Source organism: Miniopterus schreibersii, assembly GCF_964146895.1.
Source record: "Miniopterus schreibersii genome assembly, chromosome: 19".
Lineage (NCBI taxonomy): Eukaryota > Metazoa > Chordata > Mammalia > Chiroptera > Miniopteridae > Miniopterus > Miniopterus schreibersii.
The window spans coordinates 7,281,340-7,298,910 of record NC_138119.1 but is presented as its reverse complement, the minus strand read 5'-3'; the positions used below and the strand labels follow the sequence as shown (position 1 = coordinate 7,298,910).

The 17,571-nt window shown below is 46.8% G+C and overlaps 2 protein-coding genes and 1 pseudogene across 4 annotated transcripts in view; 2 read left to right on the top strand and 1 right to left on the bottom strand.

Annotated features, from left to right (window-relative positions):
* Window positions 1-688: 688 nt before the first annotated feature.
* On the bottom strand, window positions 689-1,960 carry LOC308548914 (lactadherin pseudogene; annotated as a pseudogene). Its single transcript has one exon. The product of its transcript is annotated as a lactadherin pseudogene (transcript).
* Window positions 1,961-3,994: 2,034 nt separating this feature from the next.
* On the top strand, window positions 3,995-8,801 carry BCL2L15 (BCL2 like 15). The gene is made up of 4 exons (XM_081121721.1): window positions 3,995-4,213; window positions 4,682-4,803; window positions 5,708-5,932; window positions 6,617-8,801. The coding sequence occupies exons 1-4, from the start codon at window positions 4,087-4,089 to the stop codon at window positions 6,626-6,628; spliced, it is 486 nt and encodes a 161-aa protein (XP_080977847.1). The 5' UTR covers window positions 3,995-4,086; the 3' UTR covers window positions 6,629-8,801.
* Window positions 8,802-15,615: 6,814 nt separating this feature from the next.
* PTPN22 (protein tyrosine phosphatase non-receptor type 22) overlaps window positions 15,616-17,571 on the top strand; it is a 33,440-nt gene continuing 31,484 nt past the window's right edge. For both annotated transcript variants that reach the window (XM_081121720.1, XM_081121719.1), the window contains exon 1: window positions 15,616-15,772. In XM_081121720.1, the coding sequence (XP_080977846.1) occupies window positions 15,686-15,772 (87 nt within the window). In that variant the 5' untranslated portion in view covers window positions 15,616-15,685. The remainder of the gene's footprint in view (window positions 15,773-17,571) is intronic.

The following is a 17,571-nucleotide window of genomic DNA, read 5'->3' as shown; positions in this document are numbered from 1 at the left end:
ACACTGTGAAAGCAGTTAGTACATGTGCCTAGCTGTACTATTATTGTTTTCTTGTCACTCTGCCTCACTTATCTTTGTAAGTGATGTAAGTGTATTTTAGAAGCTGCCTGCGCACTCTCCAGTGAAGAGCCAGCACTCAGCCCCCCATGCCCACCCACCTCCTCCCGTCTCTCCACAGGCCCCCCCCCCCTTCTGTCTCTTTCCAGGCTGTCTCAATTGTCAAGAGGGGTCTCCATGGACATAAGAGAGGAGTGTCAGAGGTCTAGGTGGCATCTATGGGAGTGGCAGCATCATGCCTTAGTGAGGATCAGGAGGCTGTTATCTCCAGCCTGGCACCTCAGGGCCTTCCTCCCGGGCTGTGGGAATGTGGGGTGTGGGGGGCAGCCTATGGAGGACACAGAGGCTGGAATTGGGTATCTGGAGAGGTGCAAGTAACCCATACCCCCAACTTCGTGCTTCCCTGTCCATCCCAGACCTGCTCAACTCCCACAGTGCCTAAGAAAATGGGATGGCATGAGGGCCGGGCACCAGGGGCAGGTGGGAGGTGGGGCATGTGGGAAGTGAGAAGGACAGAGGGAGATAGAGGTGACTGAATCCCTCCACTCCAGGTCACTATAATCAGGAGGGGGTGGGTGGAGGAGGAAGGGGAGGTGCCCCACAGTCATCCCAGTGACTTTAGCGGGGCCGACTAACAGCCCAGCAGCTCCCCTGCAGGGTGACCCGGTTGTGCCAGGCTATGGGCAGGGTGCACACAAAGCGAGCCAGGAAGGGCATCTCAAACATGTTCTTGTGGGAATTATTGTCCACGTTGCCTGGGAAGACCTTGCTGTCTACAGCCCCCTGGCCCCTGTACTCGGTCCCGTTCACGCCATCATCACGGTGGGCCACTTTGTAAGCTACCACGTACTGGATGGTGAAGTCGAGGGCCTCCTGTGTGATGCTGGCCGTCACTCGCTTCTGGGCCCAGGGTGACCTGCAGCCACTCTGAGGCAGTGTTTTCTCAGCAGCTCAGGCGCTGAATTTGCCCTGCCTGTCCCCCGCACATAGAAGGGATACTAGCTGAAGGAACTCAGGCCCCAGGTCCTGCAGAGGCTGGAGGCTGTGAGCTGCTTGTTGGGGATGGTGGTGTCCTTCAGGCCCAGGGGCTTGGCACATCCACTCAACCCCTAGCCAAGGAGCTGGAAGCGCAGGGTGCAGCCTCAGTGGCTATAATGAGCACCAGCTTCACTGCCCCTCTAGAGGGATATCAACTATGTTGGTCTTCAGGCCATTGTCCAAATAACCCATAAATATCTTGTCTCCTGAGTCCCCTTCTCCCTGGATGAACTGCTGGAACTTTCCCCATTGAGGCTGTAAGTCACCTTGAAAGTCTTCACTACGCAGCACTGCCTGCGCAGCTGGCACCCTGCTTCACCACATGCATCACCCACATCTCACGCATAAGGTTCACCTGGATCCAGGGGTTCTTATAGCAGTTGCTGGCTGTCCAGGCATTGACAGTGCCCCTGCGGTGCAGGTGGGCCAGCTCCGGGGCCCAGTGCTGCAAACACATGCAGCCCAAGGACACGAGGTGGAAATCTACCAGTTGGTGTTGGCACTGGTCTCCATGCCCAGCCGTGTGGCACAGAGGGTCTCACAGTGGATGCCTGGGTAGCCTTGAGGGCACTTGCAGATATACTGGATGAAGATGTCCCAGTGGTGTGAGTCATCAGCCACCTGGCCATCAGCACCATTGTGGCAGGGACTTGGGAACTGGAACCCTTCTCAGTTTCACTGCAAATGACGCCTGTGAAACCTTGGGGCAGGTTGAAGGGGAGGTTGTCCTGGCCAACAAGCAGTCCCCACCGTTCAGGCACTCGCTGGAGTCACAAAAGTCACTGAAGTCACTGGAGGCGGTGAGGAGGCCAGAGGCCTAGAGCAGCTTGCTGCAGAGTGCAGCCAGCAAGGGGTGCCCCAGCATGCTGGAGGACATGGGACCATGGGTGGAGGTGGGGGTAGGGGTAGGGGTGGGAGGGATGGGATGGGATGGGGTGGGATGGGATGGGATGGGATGGGATGGGATGGGATGGGATGGGATGGGATGGATGGGATGGATGGGATGGATGGGATGGGATGGGATGGGATGGGATGGGATGGGATGGGATGGGATGGGATGGGATGGGATGGGATGGGGGAATCCAGTGGGGCAGACCACAGGCTCTCACTCCTGCTCCTGCCTGATGACCTTTGCCAAGCTGCTAGTCAGGCACCTTTATTTTCTTCAAAGTTGTCTCCTCCTTCTCCAGAGATTACTGGCATTGAAGGGAGTTGCTTCACTGGACCAGAACAGTTCTAGAAGCCTGCACATGCTCTTTTACATGGGTGGGTACAGCATAGTTAATAATTAACATTTACAGCATAGAGATGGTGTGCAGGGAACAAGATGAGAGTGAGGGGTTCCGTGGCCTTGTGCTCTGGTGTGTGGTTGGGCCCTGAGGGGTCTCACACTCCATGTGTCTCTTCCTGTGGCAGCTCTAATGCTTTTCAATCCTGGGGTCTCAGCAGAACTGCAGTGTGAAAGGAGGTTGGCCTAGAATTATCTCTGAGGGACTTTTTTTTTTTTTTTTAATAAGTTTATTTGAGCCAAACTGATGACATATGCTGGGAACAAGATCTCACATTATCTGTGAGGGACCTTCTGACCGTAGAGGTCTGAAGCCTGTTAGTAGAACCAACATTTCAACCCTGGTGATTGATAATGATGAATGAAAATGGCTCTTTAGCTACCTAATTCCTGTTCCTAGTCCAAAGCAGTTTATAATCATCTGTTTTTATAGAATAAAATAGAAAATAGAAGCTTGGCTCTAATTATTTTGCAAGATAGAAATTCTATTCTGAGCCACCGACTCACTGCTTATGCTTGAATCTCTTATTAGTCCACCAGGTCAGAATACCCTGGGAGGGCTGATAGGTTGGTGTGGTGCTTCTGGGACCCAAACCCAAAATCATTAAGAAGGAAGGAAGCCACTGTGGGTAAGTGTCCAATGCTGAGATCTTGTAAAACAGTGGTGGAGTCTGACCCTTTTAGGAAAATCCTAATTAATCCTGTTAGAGAGTAAATCCCAGATCCCTTTCATCCTGGTCATTAGGCCTGGGGCTGAAAGGAAGACATTTAATGTTTACTACCTCGGACCCTGCTGGGTCATTCCACAGAACATTGTCTTATTTAATCCCTGTGAAATACTTTGCATTACCTCCATTTACAATTCCTCATATTTCCAGGTGCGTGGTTTTTTGTCTGTTTGTTTTTAACTTCCTCAGCTTTTACATACCCTATTCTCTCTGCCTGGAATGGTCTTATTTTTCCTCTTTGCTTAATGAATCCCTGCTTGTCCTTCAGAGCTCATCTCAGATGTTACTATTTCAAGGAAGCCTTCCTAACCCCCTAGGTTTGTTTCCCTTTTACACACTAATCACTCACTGTATCTCAACAAGCACAGCAATTATGTGATTAGTTATTTAATGTCTGTCACTCATGCTAAAGTACACTTTAGCTCCGTGAGGATGGGGACTGTGTCTATGTCATTTTTTCTGTGTTATTTGTAGTGCCAAGCACCTAGTTCCTTACACATAACTACTCAGCAAGTAACCACTGTATGGTAATGGCAAGTAATTGCAATCATCAGGAGTTGAATGCCTGTCTCTTATTAAACTTTACAGCCTTCTTTAAGTTACACCACACAGGCTGGTAAAGGAAGTATTTCTTAATGAACTTACCCAACAGGCTCCTCCCCAGCTATAAGTCAGTTCTAAACTGGCAGCCTAACTATAGAGTTATTCATTAACCTTAGATACTGACTGGAGAAGAGTTCTGAGAAAAGGAACTGAAAGTTTTCAGATCTTCCATTTCTGAGTGCTAAGCTCTTCAGCTCAGCGCCAGTTATCTTAGCTGCACAGTTTAGGACTCTGTCGGACCTGGGCTTCTGTCTCATGAGGGAAATTTCTAAGAGGTAAACACATCTGCTGGTGCACCAGTGTTTCTGATTTCCTGCTGAGCTAAAATTGCTTGTTTGGTGGAAAAGCAAAAGGTGGCAGCAGGTGTATAAGATGAAGACTCCCAAAACTTTTGAGGAGCAAACAGAATGCATCATGAACTTTCTACTGACAGACTTCCTAGGCGCCCCTCTGCAGGCCGCCAACCAGAACCTCTGCTGTGAAGTTGAAGCGGATTCAGGTAAGGCTCCTGGCCTGCAGTGGTGGCGGCAGGTCAACAGGAGCGTCGGAGTTTGCTTTCTTATTTCCATTTAAGTTTTAACAGGCAGTCTGGCCGGTGTGGCTCAGTGGTTGAGTGTCGACCTATGAACCAGGCTCGATCCCCAGTAGGGGATATGCAGGAGGCAGCCGATCAATGACTCTCTCTCTCTCTCCCTTTCCTTCCTGTCTCTAAAAAAAAGAAAATTTCAACAGGCAAACTCTAGCAAACTCTAAGCTTTCAGCAGTACCTGAATCTGAATCTTTATGGAAGGGGAAATTAATTAATTCCGTGTTGACATTGAAGATGTTCTTGGGAGGAAATGATGCTGAAATTGTTTAAAAGTCTGAACGTCTGGAGAACTTTCTCCAATGCGTGGCTTCCTTAGATTCCTGGGACTTGCCTCCCTTCGGACACTGTGACAAGTGTGACTGTGTCCCTCTGTTTTAGGAGAGGCTCACTCTTTTGATGTGGCCACCATTGCTGCTCGCCTTCGGACTTTGGGGGACGAGTTCAACGGAGAACTGGAAGCTTCTGCCAGAAATGTCATTGAAGAAACTATTCAGGGACAGGTTAAGTTTCTGCTCCTTTCTAGTCACTGCTTTTTTTCCTATTTCAGACAGCCTTTTCCTATTATTCCTATAGGAGTGTGACCAGAATGTTCTGTGAAAGATTTGGGGGCTTATATTAATCCGAGAAGATATAGCAGGAATTCTCTGATTGCCAATTCTTTAGGAGTTAAGCAAAACCTAAGTGGTATTGAGATGGAAAGCTTTCAATCTGGACTGTGTCTTTTTGGCATGCCCCTGTCATTCTCTACTCCCTTAATTTCTAACAGAAAATCTGTATTTTTCCAATCCCTATCCAGAGATGAGCCATTCTCCAGGGAGCTCTGGTTCGTTTGAATAGAAAACGATATTTGAATATCAGGATCTAGATACCCTTGCATGAATGCCCTTCTCAGCTTGTTTGGGCTCTGACATCCTGTTCTGACTGCCATGGGCCCCCTAGACTACACTGAAATAGATCTTGCTTGGTCCTACTTGATGGCTTTTGGACCAAATTTTTTTGGGAAGGACAAAGGAAACACTAATCTATTTTTTATTTTACTTTAGAATTTCCCAGACTTCAGTCATTCAAGCAATAATACCTTTGCAGTTTTCCCAGCTGTACTATCATGTACTTAATAATTTTCTTTCAAATCATTTTGTTCCTCTTTTGATCATTTGGTTCATCCTAGGCAATACTATCTGAAATTCATGGGTTTGATGAGCTACTTCTGGCTTTTCTAATAGTCATTGTAATAAATAAAATATTAAAATGCGAAAAGCCTATCCATTTACTCCCTAACATTGCCTTAGATGCCACCAGTGGACACTGACCACTCTCTGGGAAACATTAACTGTATATAGTGTACCTGTAGCCTCCTGTACTTTTTAGTGATATTCCACTGATATACCCTGTGTCTCTCCCCAGGCAGGAGCTGTCCTTCAGGACACAGTAAAATCCCTCAGCAAGGCCTGGTGTGCCCACGATTCCAGCTTAGCTTATGAGAGAGCCTTTTTGGCAGTGTCGGTGAAACTCTTTGTACATGTGATGCGCATGGCCCCTGAGGTGGCAAGACAGATGGCGGCTCCCCTGACAAACATGATCAACGGGAACGGTGCCATCCGGGAGTTCATCCAGGGCCAGGGAGGTTGGGTAAGTATGTTGGGACGAGGCATTTGCTACCAGTACGTGGGGCTCCAATTTTTGATTCTTTGATAAGTTGGAAACCAAGCAGGAAAAAGGCCTCCCTGCTTTGCTGAAAATGCCAGGATTGTTTTTGCCGGGGAGAAGGGGAGCATTCAGCTCAGCCTGTACATGTTGGACTCCAGAGTTTCTCTGCCTAAAATATTGACTGCTAACTATATAGAGCGAATTCCCACTGCCTACACATTTGTAAAGCCTATCGGTGATTGAATTCTCGTCTCAGCCTGGCTTCACTCTGTTACCTGGTAAATTTCTGGGTCTTCTTTGCCTAACATCTTCGGGTGTGTTTTAAGGAACTTCAGAACCATCCTACTGTTTGTTATCGAACAAAACACAGTGAGTGTTGCTTGCTGTGGCGATAACTATAGGAGGCGTTCTAAGCCTATATCTTACACATTATTAGAGCAGCTGCTCTCAGAGAGCCCCCCCTTCATTGCCAGGATCTGCAGAAGCCCCAGGGAGAGCTGCATTCCTAGGGGTACCTGCAGATCACCCTGCTTTCCTTAGGAAGTTCCCGATGACCAGCCCTTTGACTTCTGGATATTCCAAAAGTTGGGAGCAGCTCCCAGAGGACCACAGAGATTTTAAACCTTCTGTTTCGATGTGAGTTTTAATATTCCTTGTCTTTCCTAGGAAAATCTGTAGAGCTGAAGAAGAGGTGAAGCTGTTTCCCAGTCTTCTTTGACTAATCAGGTGATTGATTGCTGGCAATGAAAACAGAAACAACCAAATCAAAAACCACTTTCTTTTGGACAGAACCGGACTTAGCCGAATAATTTATCTTTTATTAATAAAGTTGGGAGCAGCTCCCAAAGGATCACAGAGATTTTATACCTTCTGTTTTGATGTGAGTTTTAATGAAGTTCTGTTGAAGCAAAGGCCTCCAGACACAAAGCAATGCCTCCTTAACAGTGGGATTCCCGGCAACCCAGGGCAGGCCTCTGCTGGAGTTATTTTGGGGAGAAGGGGGCACACAGTAAACTATTTCTTCAGATTTAGCTCTTGTCTTTGGTAAGAATCTTAGCTACTGATTTTGCAGTCAAAAGATTTCAGAGAGATTTTTGGATGGGAAATCTTGTTACTTTAAGTTGCAGATTTTCTTTTAAATTCATAACCTAAATTGCATGTTAATTTTGCCTGAGCAGAATTATTTTGTGCATTTTTGGCAGTGAAAAATAGTAGTTTGCTCATCTGTCCTTCTATCAGAAAGGTCAGAGAAAGATAAAACAGTTGCTGCATTTTTACTGCCACAGAGTACAGGAAATGCTGGCCCACATCTAGGGCAGCAGGGCCATCTCACCTCAGATGAAGCTAGCTGCGCGCCACAGTGATTTTCAGAGTGAGGTCTCATGCCACTTGTGGACCTTATAAATTGCTAATTTCCAGGTCCCATCCCTAGAGATTCTGATCCTGTACAGGTAGAGTTTGAGAATCATCACTTTAGAGCAGGGGTTGGCAAATTGTAGCCCACAGGCCCACCAGCCTGCTGCTTTTTCTGTAAATAAAGTTTTATTGGAATGCAGCTACACTCACTTGTTTACATATTATCTATGACTCTTTTAGCACTGCTGTGGCAGAGTTGAGTAGTTATGGCCCCTTAAAGCTTAAAATATTTACTCTCCGGCCATTTCAGTTTGCAGACCCCTGCTGTAAAGCTAAATGAACATTTCTCCTGGAGTAATTTAAACCCTGTTGCAATCCTGATCATTCCTGGCAAACACGATTTTAAGATAAGATAACTCTTTTTTTCAGAATTTAGTCTGAGAGTGTTTGTTAGTCCGTACATAGTCTACACTTTCTCCAGGACTTCGGGCAAATTAGAGAGTCCTGTGACTCCTGAATTGTCCAGAGAGGATATACATTCCCCTGGCCCTACCAAAAGTGATTGGAGATCATTGGAAGCAAAGCATATGGTTTCTACAGTCTGTGTATCTCATAATAGTCCTTAATAATCTCATAGATTAGCAGGCAATCATCAAGTACATAGACACTCCTCCATCCAAAAACCCTGAAATCAGATTAACTACCTGCACATCAGGAAGGAAAACATTGCTACATCTATTTTCGAAGAGGTGTTAATGTCTTTGGCTAAAGTTTACAGAGCTAACCACATCCCCTCCCTTCAGCCAGCCAGCTACCTGGCTCCCCAGAACGCATGGAAATAAAGACGCAGTCCTGCTAACACTTTCTGACTTTTTCAAGTCAGGCTATTTCCACTATTCTTGGAAAAAATCACAATAGGTTAGTAAGCCAGAAATGAGATCTCATGTTTCTCTTTAGTAGAAATTAGCCTTTTTGCTACGAATTGAAGCTATGTGATGTACTCCTTTGTCCCTCACGTTACTCTAAACTCAACATGTCAAGTTTTGTGGTGTTTGATCTCTTAGGCGAAGTCGCTGTTTTCACCTTAACTAATGCTCTTCTGTTCATGAAATAAAATTCTTCTGTCTATGCATTTGAACTAGTTCTCGGCAAGTGCAACCTCAAAGAAATGATACAGAAACAGAACAAACTGGTGGTTGCCAGGGGCAGCAATGGGGGAGTGGGGGAAATGGGGGGGGTCAAAAGGTACAAACTTCCCAGATATGAGATGAAAAAGTTCTGGGATCTAATGGACAGCATGGTGACTGTATGACTCTCAAGAGAGTACATTTTTAAAGTTCTCACAAAAAAATTGTAACTGCGAGGTGATGGATGTGTTAACCAACTTTATTGTGATCATTTCGTAATCTATATATATGTCAAATCATTACATTGTACACCTTAAATCTGCACAACGTTAAATGTCAATTGTATCTCAATAAAGCTGGAAGAATTCAGTGGAACGCTGCAGCCCAGAGTCCAGCAGCCTCCTCTCTCTCGTTTCTTTTCCTTCTTAACCACGCCGCCCCCTGCTCTGTCCTGTGTTGCCCATGAGACATTGGCGTGTGAACCTAGCGCCAAGCCGAGCGCGATCCCGTCGCGGACATGGTGGCCTGGGGATCACACGGGGCAGGCGGGTACAGCCGCCCGGCCTGGCTGTCGTGTTCGTGGCGAGGCCCGTATCCTAGGAAAACAAGCGAGTGGGCTGCAGGGAGAAGATGCTGCAGCCCGGAGATGAAGGATGCATTCAGACCGCCTGAGTTAACAAGGTAGTTTCGCCACAGGCTGACCATGGGGCACTGGGTAAGTAATCCAGTTCCTCTGTGCCTTAGTTTCCTCCTCTTAAAATAGAGATGATTTGGTAACTGACTCATAGGATCCGCGTGAGGGCGAATGAAGCAGGACACTTTGTAGATGATCTAGCCCGGTGCCTGGAGTATCAGGAGCACTGCTTAAAGCTCCAGCTTGACTTTTTTCTCTCCAGTACCTCTGTTTCTCACAAAGGCAAGCCGACCGCCTATGGTTCTGCCTTTCACCTCGATGTGGGTGATCTGTGAGTCTGACTTACTTCCATTTTTCCCAAATCCATATCCACAAACTCTGATTCTTTATTTCTATATACGCTTTGCATCCCCATACTTTCCCTGACTGCCCCCCAGCTAGCTCAAAACCTCAGTCAGTTTTCCCTTCTCCCTCTCTCCAGCCCTACTGGCCCAACTGGTCTTTCTCACGCGGTCCTTCCTTGTCGTCCTGATTCTTCCTGTAAGAGTTTCTCACCGCCTGCCTGGGCTGTTGGTGCAGCCTGCTAGTTAAGCTTTCCATCCGTCCTTCTGGTCCAGGCTTGCCCCTTTCCCGTCTGTCCCGTACACAGTCTGCCACCCGATGGACCGAAGCTGTGGGTCCTTTGTCCATGGTTTTAGTCATTCTTGGCTATGCTATCACTCATTTTGAAATTAAACATACCACTGTAGGAGATCATGAGACTTTCAAAACCTTATCAGAAGGGAGCATTTATTTTTTTTAAAAATCAAGAAACTTCTTCCCAAAGCATCGCTTTGATTGCCATTCTCTTAAAATCTTTCAGCAGAACTTCTGAAGTTGATTAGATATGTCCATTATCTTGATTGTGGTGATGGTTTCATGGGTGTATCACATGCTGCCAAAGCTTATCAAATCGTACACTTTGAAATGTATGGGTTATTGTATGTCAGTAATACCTCAATAAAGTTGTTGAAAAAAGTCCTTCACATAAAGCCTGACTTTCCAGCCTGGCATTCAAATTTCCCCCAGAGATCTGGCCCCAACTGCCCCTCTAGCCGTATCAATTAAGTCTCCTCCACATAACCAATGCTCCAGCCAGACGGAGACACTCACTAAGCCATGCTCCTCCCGCTGTTCTCTGTGTTTCGTGTTGCTTTCTCTCAGGCTCCGTAGTCACCTTTAGGACTCAACTCGAATGTCACCTCCTCCGCAGCGCCTATTCAGATAACCAGAACAAGAAGTGATCTTTGCCTTCTCAAAATTCTGTTTGTACCACATCTATGGTCTTATCACAAAGGGCCTTAAATTGTAGATATTTGTGTACTTACCTTCCTGCTAGAATAAAGGATCCTCGAATGAAAATGCTTCGTTGAACACTTCGGCAGCACACGCTTCCCCGTTCTCCTGCATGTGTAAGTGTCGCGTAATGAGTGGATGGACTGGATGGACAGCAAGCGAAAGACGAGACTTCAAGTTTGATTATATGTTGAATAAGATGCCAACCAAGCCTCAGCAAGTGTTTTGAATCTCTATTTAAAAATAAAGGGAAAGCCCGGCCAGCATGGCTCAGAGGTTGAGCATCAAGCTAGGATCCAGGAGATCGCGGTTTGATTCCTGGTCAGGGCACGTGCCCGGGTTGCAGGCTCGATCCCCAGCAGGGGGCGTGCAGGAGGCAGCCGATCAATGACTCTCATCATTGATGTTTCTCTCTCTCCCTCTCCCTGTCTCTCTCTGAAATCAATATATATATATATATATATATATATATATATATATATAATTATTATTATTTTTTTTAAAAAAGGGAAATTGCTTCCATTGCAAGTGATTGGTTGACCTTTGCCTCCTGAGGATTGTGTTTCTGAAACCAAAGGCAGAGCATGAGTCCCCGAGTCCCCGAGCGGTGCGTGGGAAGCTATGAAGTTCACGGCAGGTGAACTGAAAAGCTTGAAAGAGTCTCAGAATGCTGTAGTGACAAGAAGCAGATTGGAAGTTGGGCAGGGGACATCCCTGCTGTGGATGATGGGGAAACATGAGCATCTCTTGTGTCTCTTTATAAGACAAGAAAGGAGGGTCCTGGAAATAAAGGAGGTCGTTCCCTTCCTGGCCACGGCAGCTTCCCGGCTGGACTCTGTGTCTCATCAACAGCCCTGTTCCTTTCGTCCTGATGGCCCTGCTGCTCGAGCAGCGACATTCAGGGAGCTCCTCTCGGCCACGTTCCCGGCCCTCCCATCTGCTCCTAGCGGAGCGAAGGTGCCCAACTAGCCAGAGGCACGCGCAGCCCACAGTGCCAGGCAGGAGACGGAGCAACTGATGGGGCGAGGAACCAGGTCAGCAGGGACCTCCCGCCGGAGTCCAGCCGTATGGCACAGCGTGCTCTGTCACAGCGCTGCTCTCAGGTCTGCTCAGGACCACCCTGAGCCCTGGGGCCATACAAATGCGTAGAAGATACTAACACTGCTTTTCATAAACTTAAAACTACACAGAGCATTTTTGTGTGTTTTCTTTTGAATAAACTCTTAAAGAAACTGCTGGGAGACAAGGAACATGTGAAGAGACTGCGAAAATGTCTACAGCCGAATATAGAGATTTATACCAAAAGGATTCCGGCCAAGAGAAGGTCATGTTGAGATGGAATTAGGGACAAGGTTTTTTAAAGAGAAGAGGAACTAGGCTTTATGGCTTTATTGTCATCTTGGTGAAAATTCAGGGGAAAGGTGGAGAAGCAGCAGTAGTGGCAGAAAAATGGACAATGGGTGATATGGTTGGATAGGCTGGGTGGGGACATTTGATGGGGAGGGGCTTGGTGGCAAGCTGAGGAATCAGGACTTGTTCCCATAGACCAGGGGTGGGGAACAGAACCTTTTTCCTGCCAAGGGCCATTTGGATGAATATTTATAACATCATTTGCTGGCCATACAAACTTATCAGCTTAAAAACTAGCCTGCTATATTTGGGCAAACATTTAATTACCTCACCCCTAATGTGACGGCTGGAACTGCTTCTCTTTGGTGAGGCCTTGTCAGGGCCAGACCAAATGGTTTTGTGGGGACCGTATATGGCCCACAGGCCGGACATTCCCCGCCCCTGCCATAGACTATCAGTAAGTGCTTTGGCTCTCCGGCATTAAAGTGGAGTTTTCAGAACGTTTACCCAGCCTTGGTTACCGGTACACACTAGGGTGGAAAATATATAGGTAGGAAGCCAAGAGCTGATGGCTGCAGGAATCCAGATGTGAAAGGGCAACGGTGCTTAACCTGGGAATGGAAAAGGCAGGTTGAATCTAAAAGACATTGAGGAGCAAGGACCCATATAATAGGCCTTGGTGACCAAGAGGATGCTCACAAAGGACCGAGTCTTTCACAGATAATACACATAGCCTATACCAAGTCCATGACCCTGGGAGGTAGGGGAAGTGGCTTCCTCACAGAGACAGAAGTGTTCTGAGGAGCCTTTTACTAGTTTATCTTGTCCTCCTAATCTCCCCTGACATTCTCTTTGGTTAAAGGTTTCTTGTCATCTAGTTCCCAACCTCAGTGACACTGATATTTCCCCTTAAGCTGGCACACACTACCTTCTCGTTGGAACAGGTGACAGTGTGATGGTCACTGCTCTTCGTTGTCATCTTCCTTCTGAACAAACACCAGAGCCACACGAGGGAGCAGTGGCATGTTCCTTTCTCGCTGCTCAGCCGCTTATTCACAATTTTACTTTCCACTAGGTCTCACCCTCGATGGTGCTGATGAAGGGTTGACGCGGCCTTGGCTGCATGGAATCGATATGCTCACTCAGGGCCTGTGCTGCACTGGTTAAAATGTTTCACTGTAAATTCTTCAAAAATTTTAGGTACCTGGCCACCTTTGCTGCATGACTTGTTTCCCTCCCCTGTTCTCGATCTTCCCACAAGACACAAACGAGTGAACAGGATCTTCATCCAAGAGCATTATGCCCGGTTGCCCTCCACTACCTGCAGAAGGAAGGGTGAAAAATTCAGTGGGAGCTTAGATTTGTTCAAAATAAAACACGTTCTTTGTTTTCTCCTTCGTTTTGGTTTTTGCTTGCTTGAGTGGTCTGCTCAGGAAATGGCCTTTTAGCTAAGTGGGTTTTTGAGGTTTGGTTATTTCAAGATGCTTCTATATCTTTTGGTTTCTTGAGTCGAAGGGACTCCTCAGAATTGCTGTCCGCTTGAAGAAGAGCTGCAGTTCTGCTATTTTCAGATCTTCCTGCTCTGGGTAGAAGTCTATAGAGGGCACCTAAGTAATTTTTTCTGGCATGTATCAATCTCCATTTCGTCCCTCCCAAAGAAGAGAAGAGTGTTGGAGATTGTTCTGAAATATGGGCCTGGGGAAAATAGGTTTAAATTTCATTTAATTAGGCATTTTCTTGTTTATTGATTAGTAAAGTTCTGGTTTTGTTGGAAGTGAAGGCAGTCTTAGGGGACACATGATGAAACACGTGTATTTCTTTTTTGTCCTAATACAGAAAATCATTTTCCTTTTCTGGTTAGGCTTTGCTGCTCTGCAAATAAGCGAGTTAGTTTGGAGTGTTTTTATTTTTTTCAGTGATTAAGTCCACATCTCTGCTTTCTGAGATGCTTTCTTAACGGGTTAAGCATGTCTCTCACCATGCTCTGGCCTGCTCACCTTTATATGCCCAGCCCCTTGTGTAGTGCTCAGCTTTTAGGGGGCACTCAATAAATTTACTGAAAAAATGAATGGATTTTTGTGGGGTTTTTTTCTAATTAAAAAAGGTATAATAATTTCAAAAGGAGAATTTTAAAAAGCATTCTTAATCCCAACACTCACACAATTGATTCTTTTTTACATCTTTAATCTCCATTTAAACATGTACATAGTTTTACATGGCTTTAGTTACTGTGAACTTGAAATTTTGGCCTTTTAAAAATTGCCCCATATTTTATATGTTTTTAAATAGCCAAATTAAACACTGCATTATTTAGAGCAGCTAAAAGGGATAATTTGAGAAACACTATCCTATTCTCAACAAATACTGTTGAAGAATTATGGTTCATTTTAATTTATCGTGTGGATTGGCATTGAGATTCTCATTGCCACTAAGCCTTTCCTTTCCTGTTGTAAGGCTCAGCAGAGTGGATGAAGCTACAATGCTCAGAATCGGGATTTCCTAAGGGAAGTGTGAATAGTGTTTCGAAACAGAAAAGATTGCTGATAACTAGACAAATAATAGCACAGGATTATTTCAGATTGATTTTGTTAACACATTTATTGAACTTCTGTCCTCAAGCAAAGGCTATGCTGATTTTTGGTTGTTCTCACGCTGAGTGAGAAACTCTTGGATGGGTTTGTACCCATTGAGATGACAATTTATGCAAGCTGAGGTGTGGGAAGCTTTTTCTAGAACAGCCTGCCTGTCAGACTGGGCCAAATACCACACATACACAGCGTGGCTTCCTGGAACAATGGCCTCTTTTGTAAGGATAAGTTGCAGAGTAGAAATGTCTCCTCTAGAAATACAGGGTGTCCCCCCAAAATGCATGCACACTTTGAATAATGATGCATCCCAATGGGTTAAATCTGAAAAGAAAGAAACGCCAGTGGAGCTCTGAGCTGTTAAAGTGTGTATACATCTCTGGGGGACACCCTGTAGTTCTCAGGCTTTCTGCCCTGAGAGTTAAGCTGTTGCAGCGAGGGGGGTGATCTGCCCTTTTCCTGCTCCTTCCGTTTCCCTCGTTACATACAGGGGACATCATGCCAACGTCCTGATTAGTTTCTCCTCATGGGGATCCTGTGCTCCTGGATCCTAAATAGACCAGGGCTCTCAGGCCTTATATCCAGAGCCCGCGGGAGGCGCAGCAAGCACTGGGGGGCCTGGAAGTCCTGAAATGCACAGCACTTGCCTTAATGGGGGCGGCCCTTCCCCAGCCCAGGAGAGGCCCCGGCTCCGTCGGAAGCAGCTGGCTGCAGGGTCTGAGGTCTCTGCAGCAGACTCCCGAGTCCTGAATGCAACACCTTCTCTCATAGACAGGAGTTTGCCAGTGATCACACCGACGAGAGACTTTTCAAAAGCTTCTTAACTCCGTACAGCATCTGTCTCCCTTTCTGGGCCTAACAGAACTCTGCGGAGTTCATTTGGGACCCGAAGAAACAGGTGTCAGCAGGGCCCGTTGGGGCAATGGGGAGAGGCAGTGTCTCTCCAGGAGACCTGTGATTCTGCCCTTTCACTAGGAACAACAACAAAAAAAGGCGAATTTCGCTTAAGGGTGATGCAGTGGAACAGCCTCGGGGCTGAGCAGACCACACGCTAGGTTCTGGTTAGCGTCTTGTTTGTTAAGAAATTGAGTTGTAACCAGGTTCCTTCCTCGAGAAGGAAGGCGCTAGGGCCCTGGAGTGAGGTGATGGCTTTGTTGTGTGACCACAGAGGCTGGTTACGTACTAATTTCCTCTCAGGCTTGTGATGAAGTCAGTAAACCACAGCCTTCGACGTGCTCTGTGCTCTGCCGGGGCTGCAGCAGCAGCTCCCCGCCAGTGTCTTGCCATGACACGCGTGGGACATGCCCTCCCCTGAGCCGCCGGCGCATTGTCCCCCTTGCCCTGCAGCATGGACCAGAGGGAAATTCTGCAGAAGTTCCTGGGTGAGGCCCAGAGCAAGAAACTTAACAGAGAGGCGTTCGCCAGTGAATTTCTGGTGAGTCCCACGGGTGACACCCTCGGGGGAGTTGCACAGAATGTTGAACCGGCTCGGGGGGTCCAACTCTCCTGCACCGGGTGGCTCTTGGGATGAAGTGAGTATTGGCCTCGCGGGGGCCAGCGGAGGGAGGGAGCCTGGGCCTTTGACTTCTCTGACTTTTGTGTGTATTTAGATGTTCTCTCCAAAATACGGTTTTAATATCTTCTTTGCCAGCTCTTGGAATCTGACTAGGAATCTACAACAGACGTACATAATTCCGGGTGTATAAGTACTAATATTAATTGAACATTTGGCGTTGCCAGGTGTCTGCGTTGTAACTTACGCTTCAAATGACTGACTTTAATATCAAGAGGAGAGAGACCAAGGTGAACTTTTCACAGAACAATTTTTTAGCTTCCTCGTGCGATTTTATTTGGTGACAAAGACTCTTCTAGGGCACCCAAGCTGCCTGCTGCCACATTTATTCTTTTCTTTTCTTTTTCTCTAAGACGAAAAAAAAGATCAGAGCTTGTGTTTTTGCAATAACGGGGTTTCCTTAAACTTTGCTTGCGGGGTGGGGGGGTGGCTGGGATGGGGAGTAGAGAGATGTGAGGGATGCGGGGAGAAGCAGAAGTGCAAGGTGGCTGGGGCCAGCGGGGTGAGGTTCCCCAGGAGAACCCCCGTCTCCTCTGGGGGAGCTGTGGTTGGTGCAGTGAGCAGGGTAGGCCTCGTTGGTCCCGTAACCCAGCGCAGCAGGTGACATGGGAGGTGTGCCGGCACCTAGCACAGACTTTGGCAGACTCCCAGCTGGTGTTCCGCAGCTGTCGGAACTTCAAACCTTAGCTCTCCAGCTGTGAAGAAGTGGGAAAAATTAGGGGATTGAGGTATAAAACCTGACACGGGATCATGATTCTGTCACCAACCAAATGACCAACTATCTGACATGTTCCCTCATCTCCCCAAGTCTCCGTTTTCTAACTTCTCAGGTGGGGAGAATTCACGTCCTGCCCATCCTCACGGGACTGTTGTGATGATTAGATATCAATCATAATGAAACGTGGCCATTCAGTAATATTTCTTGAGCACCTACTATGTTTCAAGTTCAGTTTTAGGCACCGGGGATACAATAGGAAACAAAGCAAAAATCTTTGCCCTCATGGCACTAACATTCTGGTACCAGATAGTAGATGGGAAAATACTCCGTAAAGTCTCTAGTGATCAGGTATTATGCTTGAGTTTATTACATATTATACTAGAAACCCCTGTGTCAGCTCTGCTTGGATAACATGGTGGTATTATATGAAAAGGTGCTCGAAGTGCCACTGGCCAGGCTGTCTGCGTGCATCCCCCGAGTAGTTAGCAGAGAGGGAGGTCGGGGGAGAGCCGTGGCCTCTGCTTAGACAGGAACCTGCCCCTGGGCTCTAATTCCCGAGCCAGATTCACCCAACTCACCGAGGTAAAAAGTGAGCCGAGGGGGCAGTGCCAGCCTCTGTTTTACTACAGTTGTGTTTTTTTAAAATAATGTAAACTGTATCCCTCCTATTTCACCTTTTCTTAGCTCAGTCACTATAACCTCTCACCAGATCAGATAGTCACTTCACCTCCTGTTTTCTCTGCCTCTAGCCTTGCCCCAGCGTCAATCTATTTTCCATTCAACACCCAAGCGATCTTTTAATAATACAAATCTGGTCATTTTTTCCCTGCTTAGAAACCTTTTATAGATGGGTGTGGTTTTCCCCCCCTAGCTGTTTAAAATTCTGAACACTTAGAAAAGTACATAAAGTGTGTGTGAGTATAATTATAAAGCAACCATCACC

What these genes read in the sequence shown, in the direction of transcription:
- BCL2L15 (XM_081121721.1), top strand. Translation starts at nt 4,087, where the DNA reads ATGAAGACTCCCAAAACTTTTGAGGAGCAAACAGAATGCATCATGAAC. An exon ending in TGAAGTTGAAGCGGATTCAG is followed by an intron (nt 4,214 to 4,681) that starts GTAAGGCTCCTG and finishes CCTCTGTTTTAG; the next exon opens with GAGAGGCTCACTCTTTTGAT. An exon ending in AAGAAACTATTCAGGGACAG is followed by an intron (nt 4,804 to 5,707) that starts GTTAAGTTTCTG and finishes GTCTCTCCCCAG; the next exon opens with GCAGGAGCTGTCCTTCAGGA.